This window comes from Pan troglodytes, chromosome 8 (genome assembly GCF_028858775.2).
Source record: "Pan troglodytes isolate AG18354 chromosome 8, NHGRI_mPanTro3-v2.0_pri, whole genome shotgun sequence".
Lineage (NCBI taxonomy): Eukaryota > Metazoa > Chordata > Mammalia > Primates > Hominidae > Pan > Pan troglodytes.
In genome coordinates, this window is record NC_072406.2 from 101921523 (window position 1) to 101945707 (window position 24185).

Sequence of the window (24185 nt, forward strand, 5' to 3'; positions counted from 1 at the left end):
TCCATGGCCTGGAATGGCCTCCTCCTGTAATTCACTGGCAAATCCCAATCATTTTCTTCAGCCTACATGCTACATTACGAAATCTTCCCTAGTAGACATCCCTTATTACATCAAAAAGTATTTATTGAGTACTTGTTTTTGTGCAAGGTACGGTTTTAGATGTTGGGGCTATAGAGGACCAAGATAGTAACGAGTTTGCATTCTAATGACCTAATAAACAGATTTAATAAATATTCCTACCATTATGAAACCTACTATGTGCCAGGATTATACTAAATAACTTACATATGCTATTTTAATCCTTACAACAATTTTATGAGCCCTATAAGTGGCTGGGCTTATACTCAATCTCAAGTCTGACTTCACAGCCATTACTTTTAAGCTATGCTCACTCTGCTCCCATTATTCCTTGTTCATTTCTATTACAACATTTGTCATGTTTTGAAATACTTTGCATATGGATTTCCCCATATGAACCACAGGAGATAAAAAAAATTATTTTCAGGATGGTGTAGAACCAGTGCCATTCTAGATGTATATGAAAGAAGTTAATACATTATATACAATGGGTGCCTAAAGGCATTTAGGGATTAATTGTCTCTTGAAATCCCAGGTTGAGAAGGGCTACTTTAGATGAAGGCCTCTTAAGGGCCTCTCAAGGGTAGAGACATCTGTCACTTAGTGGGTGGCTGATAAATTTTTGTTGAACTTATTATTTAAACCTTTGCAATTAATACACACTCAAAAGTATTATTTTGGGGTTGAAAAGTCAGCTGCTTCAGTCTTGCTTCTAGAGATGGCTTTGCAGGTGGAGTTAAGCACTTAGTATTTTCTTAAGAGAATTCCAGGGGTGTTGGATCCAAACTTTGAGAGGCCAAAGAATGCACAGACTCTGAAGCCGGATCACCCAGATTCAAATTCCAGTCTCTCTGTTTGTTATATAAATTGAAGCAAGTTATTATTTAACATATGCCAGATACTTTTATAAATACTTTACACTACTATCTGATTTAATCTTCAACACTTCTATTTAGTAGATACCTTTACTATTTCCTTACTAGCTCCATGCCTCGGTTTCCTCTTCTATTAATTGGCTGTAACAACAACAAATTGCCTTACAGAGTTACTGTTAGGATTAAATGAGTATAAAGTGCTAAGAATACTACCTGGCATAAAGAAAGTTAGCTATTACTAACAGTAGAGACTGTGGCCAGGGCAGAAAAATCAGCTTGATGTAACTTACAAAATTTTTCATTTTACGTTAATATTCATTTCAAGGGCACAGATGGAATTCTTTGGAATGGGTACTAAATCTTAAGCACTTCCCAATCAAGCTGGCTCTGCATCTCCCTAAGGGAAAAACCCAGCAGCTGGTGCTGAAATGAAAAACGTCGGAAAAAGTACCTTTAAAATCTGGATACTTTTCTGCAACTCCTTTGCCATCTTCCAAGTCCACATTATCATTATCTTTTCCTGGAATCTCTTGCAACAGCCTCCTAACTGGTTCAACAGCATCCTCCCTGGCTGCCTCTAGTTTCTCCAGGAGATTAACCTTTTCAAAAGATAGATGCACATTGGAGTGTACCATGACCATGCTTAAAACTGGTTATCCAGTAAGCATTTCGTAATACTCAAGTTAGTAACTTGGCTAAGGCTTACAGGGTCTGGCCTTGCCCCATGCCTACAGATTCACTCCCCTGACTCCTCCCCATGGTCTCTACCTAGCCACATCAGCTTTCATTCATTGTTCAACAAATATTGATTTGCTTGTCTTGTGTTAGAGAGTCATTGAGGATACATTAGCGACCAAACAAAACACAGTTATTCTACTCACAGAACTTACATTTTACAGGGTAGGGGAACAACAACAATTGCTAGTTGTAAAAAGTATAAAAATGAAATTGAACCTGCAAATAAAAAAAGAGTGCTCACTTGAGATACAGTAGTCAGGAAAGTCTTCTTTAAGAAGGTACTATTTTAGACGTAACCTAAATGATGAAGGGAAGTGCCACGTGTTGAATGGGGAAGAGAGAATTCAGGTACAGGGAACAACCCATGCAAAGGTTCATACATGCTGGAAAGAAGTTGGTGTTTGAGGTATCCAGAGCAGATCAACTTACTGTACAGGTAGTGGGGAGTGAGGTCGGCCGACACTTGATTGTGCAGGACCTGGGAGGCCATGGTAAAGATCAGAATTCTATTCCTTTTCTCCCCTCCTCTTTTTATTTTAGAAAATCTGTTATTTTAGAAAGTTGCAAGACTGGTACGATGTACACCATTATACCCTTCAACTAGATTCACCAATTACTAATATTTTGCCACATTTGCTTTCTCTATTTTTTTGCCATATCTTTTGAAGGTAAGCCGCAAACACTGTGACACTTTGCTGCTAATTACTTTAGCAAGCGCCTTCCAAAAACAAAGGCATTCTTCCACTTAATCACAAATTAATTCTCACATGCAATCAATTTAAAACTGATTCAATATCATCTAATATGTAGTTCATATTTAAATTTCCCCAGTTGTCCACAAATGTCTTTCGAAGTTTTTTTTTTTTTTAAATCTATGAACCAGCCAAGATTCACAAATTTCATTTGGTTTCTTTTGACTCTCGACTAAAGCAATTTTCCACTTCGTTTTTTTCTTTTTCCTGTCATGACACTGACATTTTTGAAGAGCCTAGGCCTGTTGTCTTGTAGAATATTCTACATTGTTTTTTTCTGATTGTTTCCTCATGATTAATGTCAAACATTTCTAGCACAAATACTATCGGGTGATATTAGCGATGCTAAGTATCTTCACTTGGTTAAGGTATGTCTAATAAATCTCTTCAGTGTAAAATTCTATTTTCCCTTTATAATAAGAAATGATCTGTAGGGTGATTCTTTGAGATACTAACATCCTCTTCCCAACAACCTTTCAGTTAATTGTTTGTTTTAGCATCTTGCATTCATTAGTTTTAGCATTCATAAGCTTACCTATATCAATTTTTACACTGGCAGTTGCACAATGGGGATGCAGCGAGGGAAGTGACCCTCCGGATCCCGGGATGCCGAGCCTTTTTCTGCCCCGTAGGGACAGGACTGGGAAGTGGCTAGTCCGCCATTCCTCGGCCCGTCCTTAGGGGAGTCGCAGGACTAAGTGCAGTGGCAGTGGCCTCACCTCGGGCCTTCGCCACATCTTTATTGCCTCGAGGACAGAATTGGAGATCGGTGTCCCAGTCAACAGCTTGGTACTTATGACAGCCGCGAGAAAGCGCACTACTAAAGCCCGGCTAGCAGAGCTGGGAGGCAAACGAGACCGTCAGCACCAGGGCGGCCCACGCCTGCTTCCGCCCATTGGCTGCCCGCGTTTCAAGACCCGCCCCCATATTGGAGAGCTTCTTCCGGTAGCTGCTGGAAAGCCCGCAGCGCGAGCCGGCTACGCTCCCTGGCGGAGCTCTGGACGCCCCACCTACTCCCAGCGTTCAGTGCGGTGCCCTGGCCGCCATTGTTTGAATTTGAAAACGGTAACATCGCAGTGCTGCTCGCGGGTCCGGCTAGTTAGGCGACGTTTGCAGGTGAGGAGGTGACCCGCGGGAAGGTGTGGGGAAGGAGGTGGGTGACTGCGCATGTATGGGGCCTAAGGTGGGGAAACGGCTTTGGCAATGTGGACATGTTCCGACAGGGCTCGTACCCCAGTGGAGGTTACTGTCAGGAACTGGGTTGCGGAGCGATGCGAACACGGGGTACGCAGCGAGGAATGAGTCATACTAATTCGGTTAGGGTTTAAATCTCGCCTCCACTGCTAATTAGCTGAGTGACGCAAGACAATTCATTTAATCTCTCTCTGTACCTTAGTTTTCTTATCAGTTAAAAGGCTGCAATGAAGTGTCTATTTCTTTCGGCTTTTGTGAAGATTAAATGGTAATGTGTAAAGTTGTTAGTGCTGGCACACAGTAGGTACTAAATGTTTGCAGTTATTATTATTGTTGTTGCTTCTGTTGTTGTTGAGGAACAGGCCTGTTTTGCCACACCTAGTTTTCTGAAGCTCTGAGGTGAGCAGTTTGCTCGGCTGGTAGGTAACACGGCCTTTTTGCGGGGGGAGCCCTGTGGTAGCCTCTGTGCACTTATTTCCAGACTACTCCTACTGGTCCTTGGGGCTTGCCCTTCTAGGGTTTTGCAGTGCCAGGCTGAAGAGTTTGTGGCACAGTGCCTGCTGTCATTCCCCAGTTTAGAAGGCTTTCTCCATCTCGATTCGCTCGCTGGTTCAGTGATGCATGTCTGGCACAGTTCTCTTATATTTCTTGCTAAACTACTAGTTTACAGAAGTTCACGCCTTATGGGTTAGGTAGTGTAACAGTGTATTTATCTTATTACATGCCCAAGACTCCAGATTTTAAATTGTAAAAATAACATAAAATACTCATCGATTAGTTGTGAAGACTTTTTTTGAGGCTGTGTATTGTAGACCACATTCAGAAACCTCATTCAGTAACAGATTCTGCTATTTTTCACCAAAGTCTCCAATTGTGGATTCTTATTGGAGAGAGGGTAAATATGCAGTTTTCCAGTCAGAGCAGCCTTTTGAAATGAAAAATGAGGTCTTGAAGCCTGCTGTCACGAAAGATAATATTACAGACTAGGACCGACTTTTTTTTTTTTTTGGAAGAGTATTTTCTTTATAACCATTAGTTTAAGTCATTAGGTAGTCTTTATCCCTGCATAAGTCGCTGAATTTGTTATAGGGGATACAGAGTGGTATAAGGCAAGGTTCTTGCCATCAAGAAGTTTCCAGTTTAGTTGGGAAGGCCATGTATAAGTAGAAGTCATCTAAAATCGCAAGAAGTTACAGTAAGTCTGAACACTTTTAGAAATGCTAGGAAGTAGTTTGTTCATTGAAAAATGAGCATATGAACAAATACTTTATTATAACTGCTTTTAGTACATAGGAATATTCTTTTTAATTCAGCAATTTAAAAGATTTATCAACACTTTTCTTTAAACCAAAAATTATTATTTGAAGCCACAGGTGTTTTTTAGTTTTCTGGGCATTTCCATGAACTCTGTGTTATGAAATGTCAAGCCAGTACTTTAACGTTTTGCAGATGCTCCCCCCTCTGCACCCCCTTACCCATGATCTAGATCAGTGCTTTCCTTAGTCTTTTTGCAATTTAGGGGAAAAAAGTCAACTATGTTCTTGTGATACGTTTAGGAATTTCAGCCTGATCAAGGAAAAAGATTGACAACAAGATGGCAGGAATAAACAAGGATTTTGACAGGATTGTAGGCAAAGGAAATCCGTCTCAGTTTGGGACCTTTTCTAGACCAGGGTGAGGGGCCACCATCTAGAGGGGAAAGAGGGCAAGGGGAATGGGGAGTCGGGGAGGAAAGAATCATAGAGGGGCTTACATGCCTAAATGATGTTGCACAGTGGAGAGTCTCTGGATCATAGAAACTCTCAAGGGCAGCAGTGGCTTGGGGGTCTTGATAATCCCGGGTTTTATGTGTCTGGCAAATGTTGGGTGCAGTTTCATGGGGCATTCAAACCTGGCAGGCTCTAAATGGCTAAAAATATGCTTATTTTGGGCCATATTGAAAGTAAATGGATGCTTCAGAATTTGACTTTGGCGCCCCAGCAGGCTTTTCCCTTTTTTTTTTTTTTTTTTTTTTTTGACGCAGTCTTGCTCTGTGTTCAGGCTGGAGCGCAGTGGCGCAGTGGCGCAGTCTCGGCTCACTGCAGCCTCTGCCTCCTGGGTTCAAGCGATTCTCCTACCTCAGCCTCCTTAGTAGCTGGGACTACAGGCGCACGCCACCACACCCGGCTAATTTTTGTATTTTTAGTAGAGACGGGGTTTCACCATGTTGGCCAGGAGGGTCTCGATCTCCTGACCTCGTGATCCACCCACCTCGGCCTCCCAAAGTGCTGGGATTACAGGTGTGAGCCCCTGCACCCGGCCGTAGGCTTTTTAATTTTTATTTTAAACATTCATGGTCCTTGATCGAGTGGGCTTTTGAGCTAAGATCCCTACCAACTGTGAAGAAGTTTACACTGTAGAGCTATTATGCAAGGGCCATCTTTGGTTCATTTTATATAATACCTGTGGGTGATGGTCGTTACTACTTTCTTGAGCTAGGAACCTTAGTTTGGGAGTCACTGATCTGTATATTTTTTAATCTTGTCAAAAAACAGCACAGAGTCCTCCTCCTCTCTCTGGTATTGTACATCTAGTAGATTCTCAGTAAATATTAGAATGTTAGTATTTTTTAGTTAAGGTTATCCTTAAGTTTACCTTTTAGTTTAGTGATTTGATGTTTAATTCAATGGTAATAGTTTACTGATGCATTATTCCTATTTAGCTTAAAACCTGTGATGTGTCAGGTACTGTTTTGAATGTGTTTACATATATTATTTTACTTTTTACTTGAATTTGAAATTGAAAGCAATTTTTCAGATAACTGAGTTTTTTTTTGTTTTTTTCGTGTTTTTTTTTTTGACGGAATCTCACTCTGTCACCCAGGCTTGAGTGCAGTGGCGCGATCGCGATTCGCTGCACCCTCTGCCTCCCGGGTTCAAGCAATTCTCTGCTTCAGCCTCCCGAGTAGCTGGGATTACAGGTGCCTGGCACCACGCCTGGCTAATTTTTTTTTGTATTTTTAGTAGAGACGGGGTTTCACTATCTTGGCCAGGCTGGTCTTGAACTCCTGGCCTCGTGATCGACCCGCCTTGGCCTCCCAAAGTGCTGGGATTACAGGCGTGAGCCACCGCACCAGACCCAGATAACTGAGTTTTAACTTTTAAATGCTAAAACAAAGTCTGTAAGTAACATTCTACAGGAGTCACTAAGTAGATGACACAAGGTTATAATTTACCCTGTGATCTCCTTACTATTTGAGTTTTGAGAGGATTTCACGGAGAGAGTAAACATTTTATACCATCTTTACAGATTACCTGTACTCACGAAACCTCTTTGAATGGATATTATATGAAAATAGTAGGCTGTCAGAGTCTGTAAATATAATTTGATCTTTAGTCTTTCCTGTAGGGCATTGTGTTATAAATGAAGCAATGTAATGCGTTTCTTTTCTAAAATCTAGTTATTTGGAGGGAAGTAGTGGGCTAGACTTTTGAAAGTGTGGGTGGCTTACATGCTGACTTATTAAGGTTGTTAAAGAAGTTGCTGTTATTCTTGCAGAATGGAATCTAATTTTAATCAAGAGGGAGTACCTCGACCATCTTATGTTTTTAGTGCTGACCCAATTGCAAGGCCTTCAGAAATAAATTTCGATGGCATTAAGCTTGATCTGTCTCATGAATTTTCCTTAGTTGCTCCAAACACTGAGGTAAGTACAAGAAAAGTATTGTGTTGATTATCATGCCTCCTTCTAATGCAAGGGTTGGCAAACAATGGCCTGTTTTTGTATTACCTGTTTTTGTACTTAGATACAAGCTAAGAATTGTTTTTATATTTTTAAATAGTGGAAGAAAAATCAAAATAGGAATAATGTCACCTAACATAAAAATTATATGAATTTCAAACATCACTGTCCATAAAGTTTTATTGCATCACAATCGTGCTTATTGGTTTATTTATTTACTACATCCGTTGTGGCACTATAATGGCAGAGTTGAGTAGTTGTGAGGAGACTATAGGGTCTCTAGAACCTAAAATATTAGCTGTCTAGCTCTTTACAGAGAAAATTTATTGACTCCTGGATTGGCATGATGTTTTTGAGATTTGTCGTGTGTCATACATCAGTAGTTTTTCCCTTTTTATTGCTAAATAGTTGTCTGTTGTGCAGATCTGCCACATTTCCATTTGTCGTTTGATGGACATTTAGGTAGTTTACAGTTTGAGGTCATTATAAATAATGCTGCTTTGAACATTCATGTGCAAGCCTTTTTGTGAACTTGTGTTTTCATTTTTCTTTGGTAAATACCTAGGAATACAAACTGTGTAAGTTTAACTTTATAAGTAACTACTAAACTGTTTTTCAAAGTGGCTATCCCAGCAGTGGCAATGTATGTAGGTTCCAGTGCTTCTACCTCTTTGCTAACACTTGATAATGGAACTTTTTATTTCTAGTGGATGTGTAATGGTATCCTGTTGTGGTTTTAGTTTGCCCTTTCTAATGAGCACTCTTTCAAGTATTCTTGGCCATTTTTCTACTTTCTTTGTAAAGTGTCTCTTCAGATCTTTTTCCCATTTAAATTAGGTTGTTTCATTAGTGTTTTGTGAGAAATCTTTATGTATACAAATCCTTTATCAGATTAATAGTGTCTTGAAGATCAGACATTTTAAAATTTAAAGACATTCAATTTAACATTTTCTTTTCTTTTTTGGTGAATTTTTTTGTGTGTGTGTTCTCTTTAAGAAACTTTCGCCTTCCCCAAAGTTTTTGTCTTACTTTTTCTAGAAATTTTAGTTTTCATTTGAGTAGTTATATCTGTGGTCCATTTTGAACAGTTTTTGTGTGCAGTTGATATAGGGACCCAGGTTAACTTTTTTCTTTTTCTTTTTAGCTTCCATACATTTTTTTTTTAACTACATAAATAGTTATTTCAGCATTATCTATTGAAAAGACTTTCCTTTCCCTGTTGTTTTGGTGCTTTACAAACGGCTGTGTATATGTGGATCTATTTCTGGATTTTATTCTCTTCCTTTGACCTATTTGTCCTTATTCCAACACAATACTCTCTATTTCTGTAGCTTTATAATGATTCTTGAAATTAGGTAGTGTGAATTCTCCAGTTTTGCTTTTCTAGGAAAATTTTGGCTTTTCTAGGTCCTTTGCATATTCATAAATTTTAGAATCAGCTTGCCAGTTTCTACAAGACAGCATCTTGGGATTTTGACTGGGATTGCATTAAATCTGTGGATCAGTTTGGAGAGAATTGACATCTTGACAATATTGAGTCTTAATCCATGAACACAGTATTCTTCATTTTATTTAGGTCTTTAATGTCTTAGCAGTATTTTATACTTGTCAATGTAGAGGCCTTTTGTGTCTTTTGTCAAATATATTTATAAACATTTTATGTTATTTGATGCTATTGTAAATAATATTTTTAGTTGCTTTATTTAAGCATAATGAAACACTGCATATATTTCAGATACGCAGTTTGATAAGTTTTGACATGTGCATACACTTATGTAACTGTCACTACAGTCAAGATAGTGAGTATAACCATTACCCTCAAAAGTTTCCTTGAGGCTCCTTGTAAGTCCTCCCTCCCATCACACCTCCAAGTAACCTCTGATTAGCATTTTGTTAGTATACGTTAATTTTTTGTAGATTTGTTGGATTTTGTATGCGTATGTTCATGTTGTTTCTAAATAAAGAAAATTTTATTTCTTCCTTCCCAATTTGGATGACTTTTGTCTTTTCATTTCCTTTTTTTCTTTCCATTTTTTTTTCCTTTTCTTTCCCCTCCTCTCCCCTCCACTTCTTTCTTTCCCTTCTTCCGTTCCCTTTTACCTTTCTTTTTCCTTTCCTTTTCTCTTCCCTTTTTCTTTCCCTTACCCCTCCTTTTTTCTTCCCCCATCCCCTTTCCCCCTTCACACCCAATTACACCAGCTAGAACTTTTAATACAATGTTACTAGAAGTGGGGAAGCAGAAATCCTCTTCTTATTACTCATTTTGCTGCTCATCTTAAATTGAGTCTTTCCTGTTAAGTTTGTTGTTAGCGATAGATTTTTTGTAAGTGCCCTTTATCAGGATGAGGAAGTTTGCATTCATTACACTTTGCTGAGAATTTTTATTACAGATGGACGTTGGATTTTGTCAAATGCTGTTTTCCCATCTGTAGAGATAAAAGTTTCTCTTCATTTGTTCTTTTAATATGGTTAATTGCCTGGATTGATTTTTGAATGCTAAACAGACTTTATATTCCTAGAATAAACCATTCTTGGTCAGATGTATTATCCTGTTTTATATATTGGTTAGTATTTTGTGTGGGAAATTTTGCGTATATCTTAATGTGGTATTTTGTTTTCTAATTTTTTCCTGAGGATATCTTTGTCAATTGTGTTATTCAGCTTATGTCAAACTCAAAATTAGTTAAGGTATTTTCTCTTCCTATATTTTCTTAAAGAGTTTATGTACAATTTGTATTTTTTTTTGAGACGGAGTTCTGCTCTTGTTGCCCAGGCTGGAGTGCAATGGCGCCATCTTGGCTCACAGCAATCTCTGCCTCCCAGGTTCAAGCGATTCTCCTGCCTTAGCCTCCCAAGTAGCTGGGATTACAGGCATGCACCACCATGCCTGGCTAATTTTGTATTTTTAGTTGAGATGGGGTTTCTCCATGTTAGTCAGGCTGGTCTCGAACTCCCGACCTCAGGTCATCCACCCGCCTCGGCCTCCCAAAGTGTTGGGATTACAGGCATGAGCCACCGCTCCTGGCCTGATCATTTTCTTAAATGTTTGATAGAATTTACCGTTAAACTACTAGGGCCTGAATTTTTTTTTTGTGGCATTATTTTGTTTGAAAATGGATTCAGTTTGCTTCATAGAAATTGGGTTATTCAGATTTTCTAGTTATGTCTGTTTTGATTAAGTTGCATTTATCAAGTTGTTTCCTTTTTACTTTTTTAAAAAAACATTAAAACATTTCTTTAAAATTACATTTTCTATGCACATTTTTTCCTCAGAAAAAGTAACAAGGAGAATGGTACATAGTAAAAAAAATTCTGAATACCTCATGGAACTGAGCATTTGAATAATAGAATATTCTAGTTACTTTTGATTTATTCTAGAGTTATATTTTCCAATGACTTAGGGCCTCATTAATTATATTAGGCTTTTGTGGAATAAAGGCTTTTTATAAACTTCAAGTATAAATACAGGAGATGGAGGAAATTGGATCTTTTTTCGTGTATTTTGTTTTTATTTAAATAGATTTATTGAGTTTTTCTAACATTATTAAAAGCAGGATAGTGACTGCTTAGAAATTCTTTATCATCTCAGATTATTATGTAAAAAGTAGCCATGTTAAGGAAAAATGGTCTCTGAAAAGCTGTATCTTTCAAAAACACAATGTTTTTCTCCTTTATTTTTTAAGGCAAACAGTTTCGAATCTAAAGATTATCTCCAGGTTTGTCTTCGAATAAGACCATTTACACAGTCAGAAAAAGAACTTGAGTCTGAGGTTTGTGTTGAATTTAATAGAATTTTAATATTTTACTTTCATTTAAAATGGCAAAATACTAGTTTTTATTTATTGGGGGTATGTTTTCTAGGGCTGTGTGCATATTCTGGATTCACAGACTGTTGTGCTGAAAGAGCCTCAATGCATCCTTGGTCGGTTAAGTGAAAAAAGCTCAGGGCAGATGGCACAGAAATTCAGTTTTTCCAAGGTAAAACTGAAGTGTTTTTGTTTTTTGTTTTAAAGATAAAGAGACTTGGCTTAGGCTAAATTGCTATATAATTGTATATAATGAACTATACATTTTATGCTTATGCAACTTAGATTTTAAGGATAAGACTCAAATCTCAGGTCTGGAAATATATAATTGGATGTAAAGAGATCACTGTAGTGTTATTAAAGTTATTATTAATATATTTTTAAGAAATATTCTTTTCAAAACTTAGGTGAATACTTGATTCCCTGGTACAGATTTCTATCTTGAAAACTTTCTGGTAGTAAAACTATCAAATGTATTTGTGGGAGTGGGGATGTGGCACCTATTTTAAGAATGAATCTTTTAAATTTTTAAACAGTAGTGTTGGGATGGAACACACTATTACTATTAACTTGAATTTTCTAAAAAGAGTTTTTAAAAAATATTTGCTTAGGTTTTTGGCCCAGCAACTACACAGAAGGAATTCTTTCAGGGTTGCATTATGCAACCAGTAAAAGACCTCTTGGAAGGACAGAGTCGTCTGATTTTTACTTACGGGCTAACCAATTCAGGAAAAACATATACATTTCAAGGTAAATATTGTTTTATTTTGGTTGGAAAGGATAAGGAAGCAATAATAATCACTCAGTGTTTTTATAATACATACATGTAGTTATGTTGCTATTACCTAGTATGCGTTTGCTCTATTTTTAATAGTACTAGCATATTATTACGTATTGCTGTTTTTTTTTTTTTTTTTTTTTTGGCGGGGGAGGGACAGAGTCTCACTCTGTTGCCCAGGCTGGAGTGCAGTGGTGTGATCTCAGCTCACTACAACCTCTGCCTCCTGGGTTCAGATGACTCTCCTGCCTGAGCTACTCAGCTTCCCAAGTAGCTGGGACTACAGGCGTGCGCCACCATGCCAAGCTAATTTTTATATTTTTGTAGAAATGGGGGTTCACCATTTTGGCCAGGCTAGTCTCGAACTCCTGACCTCAGGTGATATGCCCACCTTGGCCTTCCAAAGTGCTTGGATTACAGGCAAGAGCCACCATGCCTGGCCTTGCTATTGGCTTTTAATTCAAATTTATTTAATTCATTTGTAAAAATACTTTACCCATTGATAGAGATTTAGATGATGATTAAAATCCAGAAAAAGTATTGATGTGATACAGAGAATTAAGCATAAATGACCAGAAGAAATTTTGTATTTCATTTTACTTTTATAGTTTGTGATTATGGGTGGTTACAAATCTTAATATGGTTGCATTATCTGAATGTAAAGTTTCATGTTTACATCAGAATAATAGTCAATAAAATGTTGGTAATACTGTGAATAACAAAGTGATGGAAAGCTGAGTAATCCTCAGCTATCATTTCCGTTTCAGTTGTTGATTCTTGCCTATTGGTAGTATAAAAGGAGCTTTAATAAACAAGAAAAGTTTCCTCTTTCCTAGTAGACTGAGAGAGTATAACACAAAAATTCCTTTTGCAGGCACAGAAGAAAATATTGGCATTCTGCCTCGAACTTTGAATGTATTATTTGATAGTCTTCAAGACAGACTGTATACAAAGATGAACCTTAAACCACATAGATCCAGAGAATACTTACGGTTATCATCAGAACAAGAGAAAGAAGAAATTGCTAGCAAAAGTGCATTGCTTCGGCAAATTAAAGAGGTATGGAAATATTTTAGTATGTAAAATATGTATAATTCCTGACTTCTTATAAACCCTTTAGATTGTTTCACCATATATTGGAATCTGGTTTGTGGTGGTAGTGTTTTTTGTTATTATTTATGTTTTCGAGAAAAATAAAGCTTAAAGTGTGAAGACATCTTTTGTATTTATATTATACCAACAGCAAGAATGTTTAAACAATACAAATGTAAATGGTTCTGAAATCTTTTTTGATTGTTGTAGAGCCAGCATTGTGCTTTTTATGTAATGATTTTTAAAAATTCTATTTTTTAATTGTGAAAGTAATATGTACCCAAAATTTAAAATAGGGAATGTGAGAAGTAAAAAGTAAAAGTTTCCTTTAATTTCATTCCTAAAGAAAAAATTATTAATAGATTGGGAAGTATTGTTTTTGGACCTTTTCTCTCTCTCTATAAAATCCATACACAGAGCTTTCTATCTGTATATACACAAACATGGTCATATATATGATGTGTATATCTTCATACCTTTGTTTTTATATGTATGATATAATTTTTTTTTTTAAACAAAAAGATCTTACTATGCTTACCATTCTATGACTTGGTATTTCATTTAGCGTATCTTAAATCTCTTCCTACCTTAAATCATGTGCCTTTTATCTGTTATGTCTTTAACTTGTTTTTTTAAATTTTAAATCAGCTTTTAAAACTAAGTCTCCATTGATGGACATTTGTATTGTTTCTGTGTTTTACTATTTTGAACAGTGTTTCAGTAAAGAAACATTCCATTGCAAATATATTTGGTGCTAATTTTCCCAAACTCAGGCCAAGATTGGATATTTAATAATGTCTGGTTTGATAGGTGAAAAATGGCTCACTTGAGCTTACTTTATATTTTTTTAATTGTAAATTAGTTGATTAGTACATCTTAGAATTTTTTCCTGTGAATTGTCACATATGTTCTTTGTCCATTTATCTAGTATTGTATGACTTTTCTTGTTTACTGATTTATTAAAATGTATTTAAAAAAATGAATACATTATTAATGTATGAGTGTATGGGTTGCAAATTTTCTGGCTTATTGTTTGCTTCTCCCCTGCCCCCATTGTGTTTTTCTTTTTTTTCTTCCTTTTTTTAGTTTTTAGAGACAGGATCTTGCTTTGTCATCCAGGCTGGAGTATAGCGGTATGATCATAGCTCACTGCTGTCTTGAACTCCTGGTCACAAGTGGTTCTCCTGCCTCGACCTCCTCTGAATAGCTGGAACTACAGGGGCATGCCACCGCTCCTGGCTGTTTTGATTTTTTTTGTAGAAATGGGGTCTTGGTATGTTGCCTAGGCTGGACTTGAACTCTTGGCCTCAAGAGATCCTCTTCCCTTGGCCTTCCAAAGTGTTGAGATTACATGTTTGAGCTGCCAAGCCTGGCCCATTGTGTTTTTCAGTATTCATCTACTCAGCAAATTTTATTAAGTCATCTGTTTTTTTTCCGGGCAATATTTTCAGTTTTGAGGACAAATGGTACTGCCCTCATGGAGACTGACAATAAATAAATATGTAATATACTGTGAGGAGGTATTATTTTATATAAGGTGGTACCATATAAACTTTTAAAAATGAAGTTATACTTGTCTGTTTATTCCTCTTGTGCCTTCTGGATTTTGTAGTATATTTTCAGACATTATTCTATTCAAGGCTGTTAAAAACTACTAATTGTTTTTGTAAATATTTTTACCCTATTATTATTAATGCAAATTTTTCTTTTTTAAAACATTTAGAAACCAGGGTTTTAAGGCAGTAAAAAGTGTGTTACCAGTGGAGTTCAAAGTTGAGTCTGTGACTATGGTCTCTGAAAGTAGAATAGTGTTTTAACAAAATTTATGGGGATTGGTGGATAACTCCATAGCCAATTCATAGAGGAAATTAAAATCATTAATAATGAAAAAAATTTTTCACTGGGCATGGTGGTTCATGCCTGTAATCTCAGAACTTTGGGAGACTGAAGCAGGCTGATCACTTGAGGCCAGGAGTTGGAGACTAGCCTGGCCAACATGGCGAAACCCCGTCTCTATTAAAAATACAAAAAATTAGCTGGGCATGGTGACTCACACCTGTAGTCCCAGCTGCTTGGGAGGCTGAGGCACAAGAATTGCTTGAACCCGGGAGGTGGAGGTTACAGTGAGCCGAGATTGCGCCACTACATTCCAGCCTGGGTGACAGAGCAAGACTCTCTCAAAAAAAAAAAAAAAAATTCTAACAAGTTATCCAGTTAAAACATGATACTGTTTTGCCTATGAAATGATTAAAATGTTAAAAAAAATGAGATAATGTGCTTTCATACATTGTAAATGGTTCTAGAAAGCAAATTGGCAATAGTGTGTTAAGAGTGAGAACATTAAAATATTTTATATCTTTTCATCCACCAATTCACTTTTAGGTGTATACTCCAAGGAAATGGGTTTATTTCTATTTCTAAGGAAATAATAAGAATGCAGAAGAAAATATGTAAAGATGTTTGGCAAAACTTGGTGAATAATTTAAATGTTTAATAGTAAGGGAATAATTAAGTCATTTCACATGTGTTATATAGCCATCAAATGTTGTAAACAATTTTTAATTATGGGGAGAAAAAGCTTACAACGTAAGTGTGGGGAAAAGAATAGAAGGGAAATATTTTAAAATATTAATAGTAACCAACCAGAGTGGCAGGATTATACATGATAATATTCTTTTTCATAGTTCTCTGTATTTTTCCATGAAACTATATTATTTAACTAGGAAAAATTAAAGAATTCACTGAATTGAGTAGATGAAAGGTTGTGATTTGGTAGTGACTTATTTGGATAGGTAATTAATATCTTGATTATTTAACCTTAATGAAAATGTTTTTTTAATTTTTTAAAACAATCTTTTTTTTAGGTTACTGTGCGTAATGATAGTGATGATACTCTTTATGGTAAGGTTTTGTTTCTCACTTATCTTTGATGTATCAATTATATGAAGTACACTTGAAAAGCTTTTAATTTTTAAATCACTTCTAATGTTTTATTTTTATTATTAAAAAATTTTTAGGCTGGGCATGGTGGCTCACGCCTGTAATCCCAGCACTTTGGGAGGCTGAGGTGGGTGGATCATGAGGTCGAGATTGAGACCATCTTGGCCAACATGATGAAACCCCGTCTCTACTAAAAATAAAAAAATTACCTGGGCATGGTGGCGCGGGCCTGTACTCCTAGCTACCTGGGAGGCTGAAGCAGGAGAATCCTTGAACTCGGGAGGTGGAGGTTGCCGTGAGCCGAGATCGCGCCACTGCACTCCAGCCTGACAACAGAGTGAAACTGTCTCAAAAAAAAAAAAAAATTTTTCACATTGTATTTATTTATTTTTTTTCTATAGACCTCTTCTTTGGTTACTAAGGATTTAATTTCTATAATGACATAGTCGGTGATACCTGGAAAATGATACATATTTATATGAAATGTCAGTCATTGTAATGTTTCGTTTGTATTAAATATTACAGATATCCCTTTTACTGGTTACAATTTTAATATTGAATTTGAAAGACACTTGTTTTTCTTTGTCCTTTACATTTGATATCTATTGGTTCATTAACATATTTTCAAAAAGAAAGGAATTATAAGAAGTTGTCTAACTTTGGTTAATCCACATATTATTTACATCTTCCTTTGTTCCAAAAAGTGTTTAACATAGATGGTCAAAAGATTAAGCATACTTGGTTTTTCAAGTGTGAGAATCGATTTGTACTTTTGTCACGTTTTTAGTCAGTTGCTTACTTTCGTGATTGTTTTTTCTTTTTCTTTTTTTTTTGTAGGAAGTTTAACTAACTCTTTGAATATCTCAGAGTTTGAAGAATCCATAAAAGATTATGAACAAGCCAACTTGAATATGGCTAATAGTATAAAATTTTCTGTGTGGGTTTCTTTCTTTGAAATTTACAATGAATATATTTATGACTTATTTGTTCCTGTATCATCTAAATTCCAAAAGAGAAAGATGCTGCGCCTTTCCCAAGACGTAAAGGGCTATTCTTTTATAAAAGGTATACTAATGAATATTTTTATCTTATTGCTCCAAAGTTCTCTTCCTGGGCTTTGTGATAGCTGTAAGACTAAAGCAAATAGAAAATTGAAAATTGTAATGCTAATTATTAACATTAAGAGAAGAAGATAATTTTGTGCTTTGGAAGTATGTTTTGGTATATTTATTAAACTTGAATATAAAAGGGTCTATTTTGGTATTGTATTTGCTTGAGTATCATTAATTGGATTTGTGGTGATGGGAAAAGCTGTGTATGGTTATGTTCACGTTATTCTCCTGCTTTGTAAGAGTGTCCAAATTTTGGAGCTATGAAATGTTACTATTCTTCCGGAGTGGTTTTTCTAACCTTTTAAAACAATTATTCACAGTAGGAAACACATATTAATAACATCATGACTCAGTACCTACATGCATGTATATATATACATATGTAATATTTACAACTCAAAAGTTTCGTTAATTATACTTTTACTACAAGGAATGCACTGTAATATTTTCTGTATTCTTTGTCATTTCTACAAAATGCTGGCCAGATGCAGTGGCTCGCACCTGTAATCCCAGCACTTTGAGAGGCTGAGGCGGGTGGATCACTTGAGCTCAGGAATTCGAGACGAGCTTGGGCAACATGGCAAAACGCCATCTCTACAAAAAATACAAAAATTAGCCTGGCATGATCGTATGCATCTGTAGTCCCAGCTACTCTGGAGGCTGAGGCAGGAGGATCACTTGAGCCTAGGAGGTCAAGGCTGTAGAGAGCCATGATCACGCCTTTGCACTCCAGGCTGGGCAACAGAGTGAAACCCTGTCTCCAAAAAAATAAATAAATAAATAAATAAATAAAAATTAAAATACTGGTCATGATTCAATAAATCTGATTTTATGATTCACTAATAAATTACAATCTTCAGTGTTTAATAGCTAGGTAATTTTACAGGTTTAATCTGTACTGTACTTTGCCTCTCTTTTTTTCCCTGAGTGTCTAATTCCAAGGAATTGTTACTGTATTTAATTTTCCGTTTGGCAGACTCTGTTGACAAACATTTATTTTGTGTGTTTGTGTAATTTACATTCTAGAACATTGTTACAATCTTCTCTGGTGTAACCTGAAATAGCTGAGTTGACTCCAGCTAGGATGTGTTGTTAGAAGAAAGATTTCATTATATGTCACTAGGAAAAGACTTTCAAAGAGATTACATTGTAGAACACATTCTTTGTCTCAATAAATTAATATATATCCTGTTTATTTTTTAAAGATCTACAATGGATTCAAGTATCTGATTCCAAAGAAGCCTATAGACTTTTAAAACTAGGAATAAAGCACCAGAGTGTTGCCTTCACAAAATTGAATAATGCTTCCAGTAGAAGGTAAAGAATAAACTCTGTAAGAGTAAACTCGAATCACTGATAGTATTCTATGTTAATTTAAACACAGCTAATTTTACATTAAAGTGGGCAGTAGGTTCTCTTGTGTTAAATAAATTCATAAGGCATAAAAAACATTTGGTATACAGAATAACACTAAACACGTTTATCAATACTGTTTGCTGTCCTGACAGTAGATTTATTAATTTATAGGAAATCTCTGAGGTATTTTTACTCTTTCTTTATGTCAGTATCTAAGCTCAGTATTTTTGGAGTTAGTAATAATGGTGGCCTTTTCTCTGGGTCTTTCTCACTTATCCCCTGAATACTATATAAATATACTCAGTGAGGGTATAATCTCAAGGGGTTAAGGAAGGAAGTTTTGATGGGATTGGGGGATGAGAGGCAAAGGAAATAAGTTTAAGCAGTGAGATAATTAAAGCAGGCTTTTTCTTAGAGAAGGAGCCCTGTTTCCGTAGTCAGTTGGGCATGGGACAATACAAGATCCGGATCTATAGGTCAAATGTATGCTTTGCTTTAGGTATGTATTCAGAGTATTGGCTAGCTGTACATAATATCATTTTAACTAATATTATCTTTTCAAACAAAATGTCGCTTTATTATAAATGATACTATTAATAGAAGTTGAACTGTCAGGAGATAATTTGAGGGATTTAGAGCTAGGCAAAAGATGATTTTAGGCATTTGGGTATGTAAGTGACAGTAGAACACTGGCTTGAAATATTTAACAGCTAATTGGAAAATGCAATGGTGGACTGTAGTTATACTAGGGTATAAATAAGATTGATTTGAATACTTGTCTCTCCTATTTAGAATGCAGAAATTAAAAATGATAAGATAACATTTGATCTTTGTATTTCAGTCACAGCATATTCACTGTTAAAATATTACAGATTGAAGATTCTGAAATGTCTCGTGTAATTCGAGTCAGTGAGTAAGTTGAATATTCTTTAAATTTAATTATTTGTAATTGTTTTGAAGAACTTTTAAAGTACTTTTTTTTTCTTAATTCAGATTATCTTTATGTGATCTTGCTGGTTCAGAACGAACTATGAAGACACAGAATGAAGGTGAAAGGTTAAGAGAGACTGGGAATATCAACACTTCTTTATTGACTCTGGGAAAGTGTATTAACGTCTTGAAGAATAGTGAAAAGTCAAAGTAAGTGTTTCTGAAAGTGTTATTAGCATATAAAATATTACAGTATTTAAACTTTCAACTTTTTTGTTTTTAGAACGTTCTTTTTTGATTTTTAAACTGCTTCTTATGTAATGACTGTGTATAGATTGTGATTCAAGTACTTAAGAGATCTTGGATTAAAGACAATGATAGAAATGTCAGTTGATGCCAGTAACTCATCAGGTAAAGTCAGTATTTTCCATGGCAAATCTATACCAATAGACACTGTAAATGAGAAGCTTCTAATGCTGGTTTAGGATCTAAAACCACTTTATTCTTATTAATGCATTGTGTGTGGTTCTAGATGCAATAGATTTTTACATTAATTAGCATTTTAGGCTGAGTAAATATAAATCAGCCTTCACCATTTCTATTTAGGGTGTTTCATGACATCTCTTATATACTTGCTCTATACTAGGGAACATAACCCAGTTAAATGTGGTTTTCTTTATAATTTACATAGTGGGTTATTGTTAGTAAGTAGCAGCAGTTAAAACAAACAGCCAGGCATGGTGGCTTATGCCTGTAATCCCAGCACTTTTGGAGGCCGAGGCAGGAGGATGGCTTGAGCCCAGGAGTTCAAGACCAGCCTCATCTCTACTAAAAATAAAAAAATTAACCAGGTGTGGTGGCAGGCACCTGTAATCCCTGCTACCCTGGAGGCAGAGGCGAGAGGATCGCTTGAGCCTAAGAGGTTGAGGCTGCAGTGAGCTATGATTGTGCCACTGTACTCCAGTCTGGGCAACCGAGCTAGACCCTGTCTCAAAACAGAAACAAAAACAAAAACAAACAAGAAAAGATAAAAAGAAAACTGAGAAGGACTATTACATCTGAAACTAATCACTACCCTAAAGTTTAATTTCATGATAGGTGGCTTAATTATTTCTTTGTAAAATGTCTCAGCACCCTGATTTCATGAGATGTTTTTTAACTTACAATGTTTTCTGAAAATTTTTTCTGTAGGTTTCAACAGCATGTGCCTTTCCGGGAAAGTAAACTGACTCACTATTTTCAAAGTTTTTTTAATGGTAAAGGGAAAATTTGTATGATTGTCAATATCAGCCAATGTTATTTAGCCTATGATGAAACACTCAATGTATTGAAGTTCTCCGCCATTGCACAAAAAGTAAATATTTATTTTATTAAGCCTCTTATTAGAATATTAACAGTTTTTCTTGAAATAAATATTTTGTACTTAATACTGTAAGCCTAGGAAATAATTGAAAATTAAAAAGGTAAATATTTAACCAAGTAGGAAGACATGAGAAAGGATTGAAAGTTGCCCATGCTAGGATTAAAATGACCTTTAGTAATAATAGTTAGTAGTAAACATCAGTTATAAATTAATGAGTATTTTTGGAATGAATTGTCTGCTCTGCCATTCATCTTGTTCATTTGGTACTTCTGGGTGATTGGAAAACCCTCTGCTAAGATTAATACTGAACACTTAGCCCAGGAAGATAGATTTTTCCTCTAGTTTACATATGTAAATAGCTTTTTTCCTATCAGAATGTTCTTTTAGGGATGGTGATTCCTGTTTGTATGTTTGTTTGAATAGTTTTTCCTTAACACTTGAGTTTTCATTTGACTTAAATTTATAAAATAATCATTTTCTAGTGGACAGTTCTTGTCTTTTCTGTTTTAAAAGTCACATTGAATATTTTAACAGGTTTGTGTCCCAGACACTTTAAATTCCTCTCAAGAGAAATTATTTGGACCTGTCAAATCTTCTCAAGATGTATCACTAGACAGTAATTCAAACAGTAAAATATTAAATGTAAAAAGAGCCACCATTTCATGGGAAAATAGTCTAGAAGATTTGATGGAAGACGAGGATTTGGTTGAAGAGCTAGAAAACACTGAAGAAACTCAAAATGTGGAAACTAAACTTCTTGATGAAGATCTAGATAAAACATTAGAGGAAAATAAGGCTTTCATTAGCCACGAGGAGAAAAGAGTATGTATTAAGAACTCATACTTCTATGCTTGTCTTCTTATTCTGAAGTTAAGGTTAAATCTTAAGGCTCTCTCTCTTCAGTTTTTTTCAACAGTACACTGAAGTTTTTGTGTTCAACTTTATATTTTGAAAAATTACAAACCTATAGAAAGACTAGTACAATGAATACTCATTTATCCTTCACCTGGATTCTCCAGTTACCATTTTATGAGTATGTGAATACACATCTTTTGGTCTGTACGATTTGAAAATAAGATCCAGACATAATGACACCTTACATCTAAATATTTGAACATATTTTTCTAAGAACATGGGCATTTTCATCATGATCACAAGACCATGAAATTTTCATACCCAAAAAATTTAATATTGATACACTAATATAACCTCGTATACTGTTTGTATTGAGATTTCCCCAGTGTTCCCAATATGTTCTTTATAGCCACTTTGTTTTTGTCTACAGCCAGAGTTAACACATTGCTTTTGATTGTTGTGTTTCTTTAATCATTTCTAATCTAGCACTGACATTTTTGAAAAGTGGATCCTAGTTTTCTCATAGAATACCTGCAATCTAGATTTGTTTGATTATTTCTTCATGATTTAGGTTTAATATATTAGGGAAGCTTTTTATGTAGGTTAAGTTGTAAATTTTCCATTGCATCACACCAAGAGCCACATGATGTCTGATTTTTCCATTCTTAGAGATGCTAAGTTTTGCTCACTTGGTTAAGATAACAGTATTTCAGATCTGTATTGCAAAACCATATTATCTGTGGGGTGTTACTTATAGACCATGTGAGTATCCTTTCACTAAGTGATTTTATGTATTCCATCAGACTTTTATTTTGCAGTCTCAAGTACAAGTGCTAAAAATATCTACCAAGTACCTATGATCCCATATCTTCAAAAACACTAATTGTTTGTCGTCTTGTTATTATGATAAATAAATAAGATTTAACAGTTGTTTTTTTAGCTTCTGTCCAATTATAGTATTTATTTATTTATTTATTTATTTATTTTTGAGAGAGGGTCTTGCGCTGTTGCCCAGGCTAGAGTGCAATGGCACGATCTCGGCTTACTGCAACCTCTGCCTCCTGGGTTCAAGCGATTCTCCTGCCTCAGCCTCCTGAGTAGCTGGGAGTATAGGCATGCGTAACCATACCCAGTTAAGTTTTTTTTGTATCTTTAGCAGAGATGGGGTTTCACCATGTTGGCCAGGCTGGTCTCGAACTCCTGACCTTGCGATTGCCCGCCTCGGCCTCCCAAAGTGCTGGGATTACAGGCGTGAGCCACCTTACCTGGCCACCTATTCCTATCTTTAATTGGCCATAACTCCGTGAGTATAGATGGAGTCCTCTTACCAGTGTCCTACAAACACTAGTAGACCTGTGTTCATGGGTGTGCTTTAATGGTGTTGACACATCACACATCACAGTACTCTTTTGGATTGCAGAAGTATAAGTAGATCGATGATGTATTAGGCTAAATACTCTCATTTTAATAATTTACCTTCATGTCCCTGAAAGCAATTATTGAACATATGTTTGGAAACAAGAATGATAGCTTCAGATGTAGTACAAGTCCCATTTTATCTGGTCACTATGTGATTAGACCGTGTTACTTGGGCTTCTGTAATGTATTAAATAGTACCTCCTCAGTGATGAAAGGAGCCTTTAATAGTCTAGTCTGGCTGGTGCAGTGGCTCACACCTGTAATTCGAGCACTTTGGGAAGCTGAGGTAGGAGGATTGCTTGAGCTCAGGAGTTCAAAACTAGCCTGGGCAACATAGTGAGACCCCATCTCTACAAAAAAGTAAAATTAGTTAGGCATGATGATGCACAGGTGTAGTCCCAGCTACTTGGGAGGCTGCAGTGGGAAGATTGCTTGAGCCCAGGATTTCTAGGCAGCAGTGAGCCATCACTGCACTACTGCGCTCTGGCCTGGGTGACAGAGTGAGACCTTGTCTTAAAAACAAAGAAACAAACCAAAAAACCCAGTTTTTTTTTTTTTTCATTTCAAAGTTGAAATTTTTGTATAATGTTGGTTAGTAAAATTTCTGAAATTACTAGAGAAAAATATTTAATGCTATAGTTTATGATGGATTATATAGTGTAAATGCTTATCATATAAGATTGACTAAATATTTTAAGGAAATTCATCAAAATGTCTAATATTTGACATATAAAAATCAATATGATTAGGTGTTGGCATGCTTAATTTTTTTCTTCTAGAGACAAAGTCTTGCTCTGTTACCTAGGCTGGAGTGCAATAGTATAGTTATGGCTCACTGCAGCTTCGAAATCCTGGGCTCAAGTGATCCTCTTGCCTCAGTCTCCTGAGTAGCTGGGACCACAGATGCATACCACCCCTAACTAATTTTTAAAAATGTTTTGTAGACATGAGGCCTTGCTCTATTGCCCAGGCTGATCTTGAACCCTTGGGCTCAGGCAATCCTCCTGCCTTGCAAAGCGCTGGGATTACAGATGTGAGTCAATGTGCCCAGCCCTTTATTGACATTTTAATTAAAGGATTGGGACTTTTAAAAACCATTATAAAATACCTTGGTATTAGCATACATATACTTAAATTCGTTTAGCTATAATAGCCAGCCTAAATTTTTTCAGCAAA

The 24185-nt window shown here is 36.0% G+C and overlaps 2 protein-coding genes across 10 annotated transcripts in view; one reads left to right on the forward strand and one right to left on the reverse strand.

Moving 5' to 3' along the window:
• Positions 1–3302, reverse strand: part of PANK1 (pantothenate kinase 1) — a 120351-nt gene extending 117049 nt beyond the window's left edge. Inside the window, exon 1 of one of the 3 annotated variants that reach the window (XM_063780873.1) lies at positions 2979–3302. The gene's annotated coding sequence lies outside the window, so the exon portion shown is untranslated. The remainder of the gene's footprint in view (positions 1–2978) is intronic. The other 2 variants (XM_054659776.2, XM_063780874.1) reach the window with 2 other exon arrangements.
• KIF20B (kinesin family member 20B) overlaps positions 3117–24185 on the forward strand; it is a 73714-nt gene continuing 52645 nt past the window's right edge. For all 7 annotated transcript variants that reach the window (XM_054659772.2, XM_063780869.1, XM_016918834.4 and 4 more), the window contains exons 1-13: positions 3117–3559; positions 7175–7322; positions 11042–11128; positions 11220–11336; positions 11776–11914; positions 12817–13001; positions 15899–15935; positions 16812–17039; positions 18292–18403; positions 19284–19355; positions 19436–19582; positions 20564–20726; positions 21270–21557. In XM_054659772.2, coding sequence (XP_054515747.2) covers positions 7176–7322; positions 11042–11128; positions 11220–11336; positions 11776–11914; positions 12817–13001; positions 15899–15935; positions 16812–17039; positions 18292–18403; positions 19284–19355; positions 19436–19582; positions 20564–20726; positions 21270–21557 — 1722 coding nt within the window. In that variant the 5' untranslated portion in view covers positions 3117–3559; position 7175. The remainder of the gene's footprint in view (positions 3560–7174; positions 7323–11041; positions 11129–11219; positions 11337–11775; positions 11915–12816; positions 13002–15898; positions 15936–16811; positions 17040–18291; positions 18404–19283; positions 19356–19435; positions 19583–20563; positions 20727–21269; positions 21558–24185) is intronic.